Here is a 17,145-nt window from a genome sequence, read left to right on the forward strand (position 1 = left end):
TTATCGAAATACTAATCAATTTTAGTAATGACTAAGCATTGAAGATTCAAAAACATGGATTAAATGGTATTCTATGCTTCATTGAGGCAAAATGTGTTTTGAATAGCTAAATAGGTTTAAAATTTTATATAATTGAAATAATTAAACCATTTCTATATATAAATTGTCTCTAATATGTCAATTGATTCAAATGAAAATGAACATTGCATGCGGAAGATCTAAAGGGATGGACTTTCAATATCACTAAATTATGAATCTATTGATATATGTAATCATCATTCTAATTTAAAACTTTGACAAAGTCACCATTAAGAGAAATGATGATGCAGACTTGAGATTGAATACATATCGATGTAAGAGAACCTAAGGTTCAAAGGATAGAGATAGACAATGAAATTTCATTTTTGATAAGATCACTTGTGCTTAGTTGATGCATATGTGTGAAAGTTTTGAAAATTTCAAAACGTCCAGTATGAAGTTCAGAATCAACTTGACAAGATAATAAATACACTACGTTATGAATGTAATGGTGAAAGTTTGAGTTAAGATAGTCACTTGGCAATATATATTCAAAATATTGCGATATGATCATAATAATGAGAATTTAAGCCAAGACCTTGATAAATATTCAAGAGTTGTGAAATCGTTTTACAAAAAACTCCAAAAGAAAACCTTATGAAGTGTTTATGAATGGATATATCAATCTATATGAGATATATTTTTATAATGGATGAAATTACCAATCTTCCAACCATTGTTCAAGGGATGTACTTGTAAAATGAGCTACAAAAATAAACAAACTATAAATGTCAAATCAAAATGTATCAAAGACTTCATATATGATGTGGATAAGAAGAGTTCTTATAAAGTCTTTCTACAAAGCAAGGAATAAAAGTTGTATTAAATCGTTTAATACACGATTAATTCCTATACAAAGCACGGGTAACTACTACACAAATCATACTTAGCACAAAATGTATGTTGCTCAAGTAGGTGCCCTTATTGAAAATTGTTCCAAAAGGTCAAGTGGGAGTAGTATAAATCTCGAAAGAGTTCGAGAAAAGCATGAAACAAACATGGTTCAAACCATGGTTAGTTCACCTTATGCTAAATGAGCCTCCTTAAAAAGGCAAGTGGGAGTATAAGAATCCCGAAAGATTTTGAAAACTTTTAAAAGTTCAAGAAAACTTAATTCAAAAATCTTGAAGAAATTCGAGAAATAATCGAATAAAAGCAACAATAATATGAGCATGATTCACCTCATGTTACAAATGACAATGTGTGGTCTCATTAAGTGTAATACGAATAATAACCATGTGTCGAAGGTAGTACATTCCAAGTGCAAATCCTCCATTGTCGTTTCTCATTGAAAACTAAACAAAGTTATTGTATGAGTTTCAATTGTTACATAAAACCCACAATGATGACTAGCACATGTAAACCTTAGCCAAGTAAATATGATTTCATATTGACTAAGTGTTTCAAATATTGATTTTGGAACATATAATTATGAAAGTAATAAAGATGATTTGACAAGTTATAACTCCAAGTGGTTTAAAAATCAGGAAATCTTAAATAGATTCTAAGTTTTTAAGCAAGTGTATGACACTTGAATAATTTGCCTAATTGGGTGACCCATTATAAGCAAAACAGAAAATAAAGAAAAATGTTTTCTAACTAAAGCAAATACTTGTTAAAGGATTCAACTAATAGTATGACTATGACTACAATGAAACCTTTACATTAGTCATGTTGCAAAGATCTATTAAAGATATTTTAGTGATTTCCACCTTATGAGATTTGGTAGATTGATTTCAAAGTGCTTTCTTTAAATGGTTCATGGAAAAAGATTTGTATATGATACAATCAGAATGGTTTTGAAAATCCAATAATCCTAAGGAAGCATAAAAGATCCTTTAATGGATTGAAATAAGCATCATGGAATTAATGTTCTTAATTTTGTGAGTTAATCAAAATCGTTTGATTTTCTCATAAGTTGAAGAAAAGGTCTTATGTATACAAGATGTTTAGTGGGAGCTATACGATCTTCTTGGTCTTGTATAGAGAGCAATTATTCATTTCTTGAAGAGTTTAGTGGCGGGTAATGCATTTTGTATGAAAAACCTTAAAGAGAATGATGAATGCATTTGGTATTCAAGAAATATAGAGATAGGTCTCGAAGGATGTTTGAGTTTTATTAAGAATCTTATATTGATAAGATTCTAATAAGGTTCAACATTATATTGAAAGAGTTTCAATCCCATGTAACATGGCACATTACTTAACGGTTCAATACTTTGAGAAAGGTTGATAAAATTAAGGTTTTAAGTGATGATCCTCATGCAATATGCAAAGAATGCATCATGCATGTCATGGACTATACTTGTCTATTTGATTCGGGCGTTTTAAGGACAAGTGATGATAGATTACAAATCAAAATCCAATTTAACTTTGGAATACAAATTAGAAATTCCTCAGTTCCTTGCGAAAGGGCGAAGGAGAATTCTTAGTGTATGGATATGAATATTATTATAAAATTTAGAAATTGCGAAATTTATGTTTATGAGAATGTCTCATGAACTCTACTTACTAAACCCCTTCCATGACTAAGGTATGAGAGGCATACCAAGGTTCTTGGATTGAAGCAAGTTATGTAATTTAAGTTGTGTATGTTTTGAGAAAACATATTACATAAGTAACACATTAAACTTGCAGAATTATGTTTATCAATTGAAACAAAGTTTTAATCTTATTTAATTATGGTTTTTGCATTAAATAAAATGTCCAAAATATTTATGATTTGATGGGCTCATCAGGTTGATGACCTGGTGAATGAAACCCCACAAGTGAACTAAATTCATATATTATTTATGTTCCTAGATCAAAATCGTTAAAGTGGACATTAATGATTTAAATAAATGGACTAGAATGTAAGATTGATTGGATAGGCAGTTTCATAGGCTATATGAGCGTAATAAAGCTCGATCGATCACATGGATATGCATCGAACTATAAACCTACTTTGAAGTTCAAGTATAGAGCTTCCGGATATATTAGTGGATTCCTTTGACATGAGTAGAACACTGATTCCATTCAATAAATGATTTGATTGTGGTACTTTTAAACGTCTTCCCATAACTGGAGACTATAAAGGATATTTCCCAGCCATTTTAGGAGTTGAGTGGGAGCTTTGGTTGCTACAATATTAGATTGTGTCTACCTATTTTATTAAGAATGTGTCTTGGCCCCTTAAAGAGGGAGAATTCAAAAAATGCATGGTCGTGCTCAAATGGATTACATAGTAATCATTTGTTTTGTAATTCTAACTCAGTTTTCAAGAAAATATTTGTAGATTAATATGATCACAACATAAGATGCAATCATATTATCAAATCGACACACATTGACATAAGGAATTTGAATATTGCGCACTTGTCTCAGACAAGTGGGAGATTAAAGGAGTTATGTCTTCGATAAGTGCAATTACTAGATATATCAAGGGTCACTATTATGGAGATAAATAAGTTCGTTCTTTTGGGTAGTCATTGCTTGGTGCTAGATATGAAAAATGATCATTGGTGTTGTTAAATAGTCCAAATCCTAATAAAATGGTCCTATGAGATCACACAACAAGGCTATTGAGTTAAACAAGTAGGAGGCCCATTAATGGGCCTCATGAGATTATGACATACTACATGGAGTGTTGGGCTAGAGTAGTTTGACTAGGCTTAAGATTTTAGGCTTGGCATGGGCTCTTATTTATAGATTTGATCTATAAATAAGATCCATTCCTAGGGTTGAATGAAGACACGATTTAACAGTTAGTGAATTTTGAAACAAGGCAACCAGTATTCCAAACCCTAATACATCTCTCTCTCCTCACATACACGGCCGTACGGCCAGCCACCTTAGGTGGCTCGTGGTGTTCGTCATGGTGGTTCGTGGTTACTTTGTGTCTCTCTTCTCCATTGAAAGTTGATTGAAGTGTTCAATCACGACTAACTAGCATTAGTGGAGGTTTAACTTGTGCCCGTGGACCAAGTAGAGGAATCACGCTTGGGGTTCTTTATCTCCCATTGTTCTTGCTCGATCGCACGTGGAATCACGTTTCAAAGGTATAATTACTTGTTCTTTATGTGTTATGCAATGATATCTTGGGATTAGGTGCTCTATGAATACAATTCATGTTATTCCGCAAGTAGTACCTATAAACTCCTACACCTACTCCTTTTGTAAAATTGTTCCACTTTTTCTTTGCAGCCACACTTAAATAATTTTCCCATATCATTTTTGGAAACTTTTGACAATATTTTACTCTATTCCTCTCCACTAATGTCCGTAAATTGCATGACTAGGGTTTGGTGTCCTCAAAAGGTGCAATTTGATTAGCTTCCCAACACACGTGAGACAAGTTTAATGGGAATGCTATTTGAATGAATTTATATGGCTTTGCATGTAGCTTTTGTTTGTTTGATCGTCAAGGAATTTTCTGTTGCCAGTTGCCACGCTCTGATAATCCAATTTAGAAGAAAGAATTAGAGGACACATTTCAGTATTTGATTGGCTAGATTTTAGCCTTTAATCGGGCCATTTGGCATGAGGTATTTTACCCCCAAACACGCACTTTTGAAAAAATACATAATACATTTTTATTTTTAATTTAATTTTCACATTTAATTTAAACTAATTTGACTTTATTACGTAAGATTTTTTAATTTTAATTTTAATTTTTAAATTTTTTATTTTAATTAAATGAATTTAACTTTTTATAGACTTCTTCAAAAACAAAAAAAATCCCACTTCCAATTTCCCCATCCTATTTAGCACCTCTAGCTAGCGCCATTAGACTCTACCTACTTATTCTTCTCGCAACACCTATACCTTTTCCCCTCTAACCCTCTCATCTTGTAGCACCAGCTAGCCTCCTCCCCTTCTTACATTTCTAACTCACCATATCCGATCCATATCTTTTTCCTCGTAACACCACTATTAGATTTGATTTCAACGGTGGCTTTAATGGTATTTTTGAGGGGATACTTGTTATGGTGAACTTGTTATTTTTAGGGTGGTGATAAGGACTCAAGTGGTGGTAGGAAGTGAGGATGAGGGGTGGCCGGTGGGATTTCCTCATTCCAAGGATAGGGGTGAGATTCAATTCACGGGTTGGATCATGGATGGTTGGGGTTGGAGAGCATGGTGGGGTCATGGTCAGTTGTGGTCAGCATAGGGTGGGGTGGAAATAGAGTTTTAGGGTGGGGTTTATGTGGTGAAGTAGTGATGGTTATGGAGGGTTCGGGGCCATAAAACTGATAGACTATAGGAGGAGAGGAAAGAGAAGACAGAGAGGTTTTTAATAGTAAGAAATAAATATTTTATTAAAATATAAAATTGTAAAAATAAAATAATATTTTATATATAATAATCAATACAATGTGACACATGTCAAATTTTACTTCTTTAACAGGTTACCAACTGGTTATATTCTATTTTGACCAGACGCCCCCAAAGGTCGCATTATTCTAGGATATAAAAAGGTTTTTTTTTGGGAAGACTAGTCAAGGTCGTCATGTTATTCTTGACAATATTTCCTAAATACATTTAATCTAAATTTTAGTCTTTGAAGTATAAAAAATATATATTTATACGAAACTGAAGAATTAATTTTAAAAACCCAAAGTATAAATGTGTTTTGAGAAAAAAAGAAATAATCTCTTGGTTCAATGATACAAATGATATTTCGAAACTCTTACTCACATGATATATCAATGGCCTCATGCCTCTTATGATTATTTCCAAAAAATGATATTCACATAATAGAGCAATGGCCTCATTCCTCTTGTGATTATTTCCAATTAATGAGATTCACATGAAAGAGCAATGGCCTCATGCCTCATAAATGTTTCCAATTAAAGAGATATTCACATGATAAAGCAATGTGATCATGCCTCTCATGATAATTTCTAATTAATGAGGTTCACAATAATATATTAGTTACCTTTTTTATTGTATTTAATTATTGATATCACATGGATATGTAGGCTAGTATCCCATGATTTATTCATGCATTTGATCTCCTGATACTATAAAATCAATGAATCTTCTCATAATTTTCATCAACTCTAAAATAATCTTAACCAATAAGAGAATCAAGTTATTTAATTTAAGACAGATTTTAAGGTCTGATGGAAGCCCAAAACGCCATTAATAATGAAACAAGAAGTAGCTATGATCGAATTTATGAACTCAAGGTGTTTGATGAAGGAAAACTTGGTGTTAAAAGGCTTATAGATGCTGGTATACAAAAAGTTTCTAGCATGTTTGTTAGACTGCTTGAGGATCGTGAAAAAGATTTTGATACATGTTCTAAAAATATAAGTGTGTCAATAATAAACTTTGCTGATCTTGGTGAAAACAATGATCGAATTGCTGAGATTGCCAAGGAAATAATAATGGCATCAAATGAGTGGGGATTTTTTCAAGTTATAAACCATGGGATCCCTAATGAATTGTTAGAAAGGATGATTAAGCGAACTCAAATGTTTCATGAACAAGATGATGAGTATAAGAAGAAGTTCTACACTCGTGATTTTCATTCAAAGTCTGTGTACTTTACTAGCAACCATGACTTGTATAAGTCAAAGGCTGCAAGTTGGAAAGACATTTTGTATGTTAACGCTCGAAAAGCTGGTGGTGAAATTGATCCTGAAGAGTTACCTCTTGTATGCAAGTAAGTTATTATTTGTCTCAAATAACATACAATTACAAACCATGTGAAATTAAGTTATTAAATTAGTGTTATCTATGTTATTATATGTAAAAAATAAAAATAAAAAAATAAAAAAAATCCTAGTATCCAAATAAGGGTTTTAGTCTATGCATAACTTTGTCCCTAAAATTTTAAAACAATAAATAATGGTATATATTATTCTATAGTCACCTACAACCTAAGCCCACATACATCAAGTAGTCTACTTCATGAAAGTTATATAAATAAGAATTTTAAAATTATTTAGTAGTATATGAAGAGATAGAAATATTATTGAATAGCATTCAGAAAAGTTACTTTGATTTAGTTTGTGGTTTTCTTAAGAAAAAATCACAATCACTAAAGGTCTTCTTTTATTTATCAAGATCTCTAATTTTGTAAATAATTTTATATATATATATATATAATATTTGCTATTTATAATGTAAGTAAAACTACATACTTTTAAATAATTTTATATATATTTATTTAATATTATATATGTAGGCACAAGTTCTAGCTAAATTAAAATGAAATAATTAAGCATTTTTCATTTTAAATTTTATTTTAAGTATTTTATAAAAATATTGTACAATTTTGTAAGTTAAATAATTAACTTATAAAAAAATATATCTTTGAATTATTAAAATAAATGTATAAAATCTAAAGTTTTTTTAAGGGAAAGTACATTAATTAAGTGTGGATCTAAAGTTGTGGATTAGGAAATTTCATGTCCTCATATATAGATTTGGTCTAGTCCACATTTACCGAACAAATCTACATGAATTATTGTCAAACCAAAGTATATGGAGATAGTGTGATATCTAACATTTTAAAACAAAATGTGCACAATTAAAATAGTAAAGACATTACACTAAAAGTCGGAGCATAAGATTATATCTAAAAAAGTTTTAATAAATATATGATGCATTTTAGGAAAATAATGTTTGTGTATGTGTTAATGAGAGTGTGAAATTAAAAAAAAAATCGAAATTTTTTAAGCATGGTGGGTAATTACTTCCTCAATTATTCCATGCTTTCGCTTGCTAACTTTATAATGTATGCAAAAAAACTTTTTTTTGGCAGATGAGGGCATAAGGTATAGGCACCTCCACAATATCTATGTGAGCTACATCCGTCACTATATGAAAATTTTTATTATCAAGTTATTATACTCCTAATTCATCTTGTTGTCATCCTTGATAAATAAATGGAGCAACATTTTATCAATTTAATACATCATTTATTTAATTCAGTTTGACATATACTTTTAACTTTTACTTCATCCATACACTTTACTTGGATATTAGTCATATAGGATCTTATTTGAATCGTCTTAATATTAATTTTATTAAAATTCATTGTTTTTAATTTTACAATATGTTGATAATTTAAGATATTAGTCGTTAAAATTAAATGTATAAAATACATGGTTAGGGATGAATTTATATTATATATTCATTTTGTAGGGATGTGATGTTGGAGTTTATTGATCGCATCCATATGCTCGGTAATCGCATACTTATGATAATATCAATCGGTCTAGGAATTGAACCCGATTGTCTTGGAAATATGGCAAAAGGTAAAAAAAGTTGGGCCATAGCTAACAATTATTATCCAGCATGTCCACAACCAGAATTGACCTTGGGAACTACTGCCCATATTGATACTTCATTTATCACAATACTCTTACAAGACAATATTGGTGGACTTCAAGTACTTCATGATAACAAATGGGTTAATATTGAGCCTGTTACTGGTGGTTTGATTGTTAACTTCGGATCAATACTTCAGGTATTACTTCTTTCCATTGTATACTTGTTCTTAGATGAAGGAAGTTTAACAATATATTTACATTGTTCTTGTACACTTATAGCTTTAATATTTTTATCTTACAGATGATAACTAACGACGTAATAAAAGCTGCATGTCATAGAGTGATTGCTAAAAGTGTTGGACCAAGGATCTCTATTGCATTCTTTTTCAGTGGTATTATGACATCTGAGAAGATACTTGGTCCAATAAAGGAGCTAACATCAAAAGAAAATCCACCCATTTATAGGAATTTCTCAATTGAGGAAGCGATAATAAACTTGTTCTCAAATTCACTTGATGTAGTTGGGGCCAACCTCAATTATTTTAGAATTCAACATAACGGTAAAGACAAGTAACTATCATCGAAAATGTGTTACAAAGATATGTTTAATTGCTATGCAATAAACAAAATTAATTAATATTTTTGTAGCAATATAATTTTAATTTATCAAATTAAAATGAAACACCTTTAGTTACTATGAGCATTGTAGCATGTACTTGCTTACCTCTAATTTTTTTTAATTTATTTTGTCATTTGCACTTTGCTACAGGTTTACAAAATTATAGTGAAACGTTTTACATCTTGTAAGCATTAAACACTGAAATGAAGAGTGAAAATGTGTTTGAGCATGCTTATATTAATATGGAGATGTTTCGACATCTCGATATAATGTTTTCCAAAAAAAAAAAACAAAAAAACACCTAAATGTTTCTCCCCGACCAAAACCTAGTAGTGATGCATGACCTTTCACTGCCTTCGTTAGTTTGCGCATAGGATAAAAAAAGTGATTGTGTTTTTTTAAAAACCTTACCCATATTTGTTTTAATTCACTCAATCCATCCCATTTAAAGCCCAAACATTTATTCATTTATACACTTGCCTTATTTTTATCCTTACCCAAATTATAGTTATTCTAACGAAACCTAGTCAAAGCCTATTCTCAAAAGCCCAAACTTGGAAATGCGTTAAAACTATTGCTATATAGAATACATTAAATTAAAAAAAAAACTTGTTAAAAGTATTTCATGATTGCTACTTCTTGGATGACGATCTTAGTATCATAAAATCAAAACACCTAATTCTAGGGTGCTATGATGGGCAAGCATTTAACTTGCTATTTGGACTAGAGCAAAATCATGTCGCTACAATGACCAATCAAAACGCCATTCAAGATGAAGCTTTTGACCCAACCTTGTTGATCACCCTTTCAAATGAAAATTTTGAGCATGGATGGAGGAAATCTTTCAAATGGATCAATCATAAAGGCGATAAGCTGGAAATCATCACAGGCAAAGGGAAGATATTTAAAGAATCGGACGATGAATCTATTATAGACTCTAGGGAAGCTGAAAATCTATGCCTTGTGGCCATTACTGAGTCTTTATTTTCTAGTTCTAAGGATGAAGATCTCAAAATGGATTCTTCTCTTGATGTACTCTCTTTTGATTTTAATAATATGAGCTCTATTTCCGAGTATATGCCTTCTCTTGAATCTTTCGAATGCTATAACAATCAATCTAATGAAGATGATAACATTAATAAATTAGTTGAACTAATGAATAAACGAGAAAAAAAGAACCCTATCGTTGAAGGAACATAAATAGTTAAAATAGGAACTAACGAAAATAAAAGAGAAGTCAAAATTGGCTTAACTCAAAATCCGGAAGAGCGATCGATCCTCATATCGACGCTCAAAGAATTCAAAGACGTGTTTGCTTGGTCGTACAAGGACATGCCTGGAATAGATAGGGAAATTGCGGAACATATTATTCCTTTGAACCCTACCTCTAAACCAGTAAAACAAAAACTTCAACGAATGAAACCTAAAGTTGCATCAAAAATAAAAGAAGAAGTACAAAAACAGTTGGACGCCTGTTTTATTCGCGTATGTAATTACCCAGAATGGGTAGCGAACATTGTCCCAGTCCCTAAAAAGGATGGACGAGTTTGCATGTGTGTCGACTTTAGGGATCTTAATAAAGCCAACCCTAAAGACGATTTTCCTCTACCACATATTGATATATTGGTAGATAACACGGCTGAACATGTGATGTTATCTTGTATGGATGGATACGCAGGTTATAACCAATATTTAATGGCAAAAGAAGACGAAGAAAAAACATGCTTTATTACCCCTTGGGGTACATATTGCTACACATTCATGCCATTCGGTTCAAAAAATGCAGGAGCTACGTATTAAAGAACGACTACGACTCTCTTGCATGATATGATGCATAAAGAAATAGAAGTGTATGTTGATGAAATGATCGTGAAGTCCAAAGATAGAATGGGACATATAAAAGCTTTACGCAAATTTTTCACTCGCATAAAAGAATATAAAATGCGATTGAATCCACAAAAATGCGCCTTCAGAGTAACTTCTGGCAAGTTACTCGGATACGTAGTAAGCACACGTGGCATCGAGATCGTTCCCTCTAAAATAAAGGCAATTGTTGACATGCCTCCCCCTGACACAGAAAAAGAAATTAGGGGTTTCCTTGGCAAACTACAATACATTAGTCGATTTATCAACAAATTGACTATGACTTGTGAGCCAATATTTAAAAAATTGAACAAAGAGGAGAAACATGAATGGGACGATTAATACCAAAAGGCCTTTGAGAAAATCAAATATTATCTCAAAAGTCCACCAATTTTAGCACCACCAGTACCCAAACTACCTCTTAGGCTATACATTACAATTACAAACACAGCCACAGGTGCCATGTTAGCACAAGAGGTAGAAAAAGTCGAGCGTGCAATATATTACATAAGTAAAAATTCATCCAATATGAAACAAAATACAAAACCTTGGAATAGACAAGCCTAGAATTAGTGTGGGCAACCAAAAAACGACGACATTATATGTTACCACACACTACTCATGTGATTTCTCAACAAAATCCGATAAAATATTTGTTTGAGCAACCACCCATGCAAGGAAGGATATCTAAGTGGTTGGTGATGTAGGCCGAATTAAAGTTAAAATATATTCCTTAAAAATCAATGAAAGGGAAAGTAATTTCCAACAATCTGGCACAACATCCAATTCAAACAAGTCGTGCACAAACTACTCATCTTCCGGATGAAGAGTTTCTCGTGACAAAAGATGACAAATGAATAATGTAATTCGATGGTGCATCCAATCAAAAAGGATGTGGCTTAGGAGTGTTACTCATAAGTCCATAGGGAGCACATACTCCAATCTCTGTTAAACTAGACTTTGAGGTTACTAATAATGTCGCAGAATGTGAAGCGTGCATTATTGGATTAGAAGCAGCAGCTATCATAGGTGTGCAAAAATTAGAGGTATATGGAGACTCCAGTTTGATTATAAATCATATACTAAAAAAATGAAAAATGAAGAACTCCACAATGATATTATACCAAGCACACCTAGAGCAACTCATCGAGCATTTTGAAAATATTGATTTTAAATATCTCCCAAGGGATGACAATCAATTCGCCTATGTGCTAGCAAAATTAGCCTCAATGATCAACATTCCAGATCACTTAAATATGATGCCATTATGCGTTGATAGAAGAGAAGAACCAGTGTATTGCAACGCAATAAAGGAAATAAATGACATCGAAGGAGAAATTCCTTGGTATGATCATATCCTCCAATATATTACTCATGGAACATATCCCGAAAATACTTCATCGAAAGACTAACGAGCCTTACGAACACTTGCAGCCCAATATTGTCTAGTAAATGGTAAATTACGCAAAAGAGGACCTAATGGTCAAAGTTTATTATGTATAGGCTAACCGGAAGCCACACGCCTTATGGAAAATACTCACAAAGGTGTTTGTTGACCTCACATGAAAGGTAAAATGCTTTCAAAAATGTCCAGAGTGCCAAATGTTTTCTAATTTACAACACCTTCCACCATCGAAACTATACAATCTCACTTCCCCTTGGCCATTTTCAACTTGAGGAATTGACATAATTAGAAAAGTCTCTCCAACAGGAGCAGGAGGGCACGAGTACGTATTAGTAGCCATCGATTACTTCACTAAGTGGATTGAGGCTACTTCTTACGTGAACATCACTTCTAAACATGTCGCAAAGTTTCTCGAATGAAACATATTTGATAGATATGGAGTTCCACAAGAGCTAATTAGTGATCAGGGATCTCAATTCAAAGCTAAAGTCGAGACCCTCTTAACTCGTTATAAAGTAAAACATCATCACTCATCTCCATACAAACCTCAAATGAATGGAGCAGTAGAGTCGGCAAATAAAAATATAACAGTCATCATTAAGAAAATGGCAGAAAATTATAAAGACTGACCGAATAAACTACACTTCGCATTATGGGGTTATAGAACGTCTATACGAACATCAATAGGAGTAACCCCATACTCTTTAGTTTTCGGAATGGACGCAGTTCAACCAGTCAAACTGGAAATACCATCCCTACGCATCGTACTTGAAGTAAGCTATCGGAAGCTGAATGGGTAAGAGCGAGGTATGAAGAGCTTTTATTCCTTGATGAACGTCGATTAAGAGCTTTGCATCATGTACAAGTCTACCAAAGGCGCATTGCGCGTCATTTCAATAAAAGAGTCAAACCCAGAAATATAAAAGAAGGTGACTTTGTACTAAAGGAGGTTAGGGGTCCACCAACTTATCCAAGAGGGAAATTCAAACATAATTGGATAGGTCCCTACCACGTAATTGAAATCCTATCAGGAGGAACCGTCAAATTAATGGATATTAGAGGAGATGAAATTCGCCAATTAATAAACATTGATCGACTTAAGAAATATTACATATGAAATCCGGATAAACTCTTCACTCATACAACCAATTTTAACTAGCATTCAATTGAAAGATTCTAAGTGTAATGCATTTTACCGAATACCACGGTAAAATACATAAAACTTGGGGGGTGATTTAGAAATAATAAACCATTCTAGGTGTTCAAATTTTTTCGAACATAAAAAAAAAATCTTCACACTTGGGGGGTAATAACATAAATTTTTTAAATTTTTTTTTCTCGAAACATTCGTAGCACAGGTGTCGCGCGCAACTGGAATAGTTGTTCGCGGATGTCACGCGCAACAAGCTCGCGCAACTAAAGACGTCGCGTGCGCCACCTGATGACAAACTGCGAACCCGAATTTTTTCGTTTGAATGAAGTTGCGATTTCTACTTGCGACAAAAAGAGGGTGTTTCTTAAACATAACATATACTCGGAAAATAAAATTAAACTTTGATTTAAATCTTTTTAAACATGGTTGGATTAATTTTTCATTTAATTTCTACCTAAGAGATTAAGGAAAAATGAAAAAATAATAAAAAAGTAATTAGAACTACAGAAAAGCCTGATTTCATAATATGAATAAGTAAGAAATCTTTATGATTCGGTCATACTAAAATATAAAAATATAAAGCTCATTGTTATTACATCCAAATTTCAAAAGAGAGACATTGTTGAACTAGATAGTAAACGAAAAAAAAAACATAGTAGTGATTACACTTTATTCGATTTAAAACTAATGGCGAAACTGTGTAACACTCTAAGGTTTTACTATGTCCTCGATTGTCACAGATGATGGAGGAGTAGTTTCCATCGCAGTATTTTCAGAAACCTTGGAGCTTTCCCCTACTCTCTTCTTCTTCACCCAAACATTGTTTTTCATTTTCGGGATTGGGGCCTTTGCAACTTGTTTTCCTTTCACTTTGACTATTGGAGATTTCTTGCGAGTATTGGTGAAGGTTCTTTAATTTTCACACCTTATTGCGCGGGTTTTGAGGGAGCTTTCCTTTTTGTTTCCTTTGAACGAGCCTTAGGGGATGAAAAGTCTATTTTTCTTCTGACTCCTTTGTTTTGGCCACTAGGAGGAGTAGTAGTGGTTGAATGCATCAAAGGCTTAGGTGGCTTACGAGCGTTGGCGGCTTCAGGTTGAGATCAAGCCTTGTGGCCGCATTCATCCAAGCTTTGTAAAAGGAAGATAATGTAATACTCGCGGTAGGATTTTGTATCACCCACCTAGGAAGACTTGACCAATATTCCATCCAACGAGGAATTCTTTCGAGTTTAAAGATCACATCTTTAGGGGCATCACAATCTTGCGGGGGGAATAAATTGTCTCATCCCGTATTGTCTCATTACCCTATAAGGAAAAATATAAGTATTAATAGGTAGGCCTAAAAGCCTAATGTAAGGGAAATTGAGACTATTCTCAATCATACTATTTATGTTCCACCAAGGAATCACAAAACGTATGTTAAGAACCCCATGACAGAAAAACGACGTTCATTCCTCTTCGTTCTTATGCTTATAGAGGATTCGACGTCCAGGGAATGTCTTTACTCCATTAGCCTTAAGGTTTTGTGGCTAATTAACAATTCGCAAGCGCTCCATGAGCCAAATCTGAAAAGAAAAAGCAAGAAAAAAAAATCAGTTTGTGATTTTTTACACAAGCAGGTGGCACACGAAACCAAACCATTTGCGCGCACCCTCCGCGCGCAGCGAAGAAGATTGCGCTGGTCATGCCAGCGCAACTTCGTGACTTGCGCTGATAAATGCCAAAAAAAAACGTACGTGTAATAGGAGTGGACTTCCCGTGAAACCGTTTTCTTTAGGATCTCCTCTAAGGCAATTCAGGCACAGAACGGTTTCCGCCAAAACCAAAGGAACGCGTGAATGACATCCCTCTATTTGCTCTACAATGGACACGATGGAATAATATTCGTATTCTTTGCCTGTCTTAAGTAAACAATTAACAACAAGACTAACATAAAGCACGAATTTTAATGCGTTGTTTAGTCATGTTGTCATGAGGGGTGACAAAATGTTCAATAAATTGAATCAAGTTCACGCCTTCTTTAGTTTCAATGTTGGTCATATCATTGTCGGACAAGCCAAAAAATCTTTGGAATGTAGGTTAGGGATCCGACAAGGTAGGCGAATAAGTCACAGGGAGAGTATTTGTAAGGAAACCTAGCAAGGCCTCAAACTCACCGGGAAGGGGGACAATTTCGTCCCCTTTGAACAAGAAAAGACGGTGGTTAGAGTCCCAATGGTTGACTGCGGCATGAAAAAAATCAAAGTTAACCACTAGTTGCATATAATTCAATAGAGGGTCTAGGTGGTAAATTTTGAAAGCTAGTTTGTCCTCGATTAAAAGGGAAGTGACCCATTGCTTCAAACGTTGTTCAAAGGTTTTCACCATTGTTAAAAAAAAGAGAGAAAATGAGAATTTAGAGCGATTAATTCTTTTTACTTTCTTATATTATTAAGCGAATGAATGCGAGATGATCAAAAGCCTACACGAAACCACGTTTAAATAGACCCAAGAGGGGCAAATTTTCGGCAAATTCGGCTTAAAGGGAAGTTCACCAACAGGTGGCGCGGGCAACTCATGCAGTTGTGCGCGTCTTCCCTGACGCGGCATGTGATTTGGATTTATTTCCGTACTTTGGCTCATATAATGACGGAATCTTCACGAAATCTTAAGGCGAATCATACGCTTGCCTTCTAACACTTTGTGTCCTTTTCTTGCCTTTTTTCTTATTCTGTTTTTATTTTCTTTTTATTTTCTTTTTTATTTTTATTTTCCTACTTTCTTTTCTTTTTTATTTTCTTTTTTATTATTTTTCCTACTTCCTTATTTTCTTTTATTATTATTATTTTCTTTTTTTCTCTTTTGTTTTCTTTTCGCTTTCTTTTTTCGAGTTTTGGTTATTTTTTCGAGGGGGGTAAGTCGGGAACCCTTTCCCTCCCTCAAAATGTTTTTGCTAATAATAATAAAGTACACATGGAAACAAAAAAAAAAAATATAATAATGACATATATACAAATGTTTCATATGTACAAAAATGCAAAAAATATATATACATCCGTTTCCTAAAAAAATAATAATAATAAATAATGACAATATGTGTACAAGAGGAATCAGGGTGCTCGGCGACTACTAGACGGTTGTTGCACATCCTGCAAAATCCAAAACGAAGATTAATACATGAATAGTAATAACTTCATTGAAAAGAGAAGAAATAAAACTTATCGCGATCATCCGATGATCACGACATTATAAAGTCACGATGTAACGCCCCGAAATTTCGTGCCAGAAAATTTCATTCCTATTTACCTTTAATCTATATTTTGTTATTAATCATTTCATTATCTTAAGTTTATTATATATAATTTATATTTCAATATTTAAATTTTTATTGTTAATCTAATTTGAAATCGATTTCTTAAACAATCGACTTCTTTCACTTGCCTCGTTTTTTTTTTTACCGAAAGGTTGTTGTTTAAACTAGAAGCTTATAGGTGTGCTTGGGCCATATGAAAGGCGAGTGGGTTGCTGCATTTAGGGGCCTAATAAGTTTTCTTCCTAAGCTAATAACCTACACCTAAGTGAGCCCAAAGAAGGATCATGTTACATTAGTTATTGAGACTTGATTTAAGGGGCTTAAGGGAGCCCCCTTTTCTTCTTATCTCACGCAGCTGATAGGGGGTTTAAAAGACAGATTGTCTAACCTAAGTAACCTCCCATTTACTCCTCATTACACCCCCCTTAATGATGCCTTAACACTTGCTCTTCCTCTTCCCTTTCTCACGTA

General features: G+C 33.2%; 1 protein-coding gene across 1 annotated transcript; it reads left to right on the forward strand.

The window, feature by feature from the left end:
* The first annotated feature begins 6,182 nt into the window (after positions 1–6,182).
* Positions 6,183–8,916, forward strand: LOC110725014 (1-aminocyclopropane-1-carboxylate oxidase homolog 1-like). Its single transcript, XM_021904494.1, has 3 exons — positions 6,183–6,727; positions 8,215–8,539; positions 8,644–8,916. Exons 1-3 carry the CDS (start codon positions 6,183–6,185, stop codon positions 8,914–8,916), a joined length of 1,143 nt encoding a protein of 380 aa, XP_021760186.1.
* The last annotated feature ends 8,229 nt before the right edge of the window (positions 8,917–17,145 follow it).

The sequence above is a fragment of the Chenopodium quinoa genome, unplaced genomic scaffold (assembly GCF_001683475.1).
Source record: "Chenopodium quinoa cultivar QQ74 unplaced genomic scaffold, ASM168347v1, whole genome shotgun sequence".
NCBI classification, from domain to species: domain Eukaryota; kingdom Viridiplantae; phylum Streptophyta; class Magnoliopsida; order Caryophyllales; family Amaranthaceae; genus Chenopodium; species Chenopodium quinoa.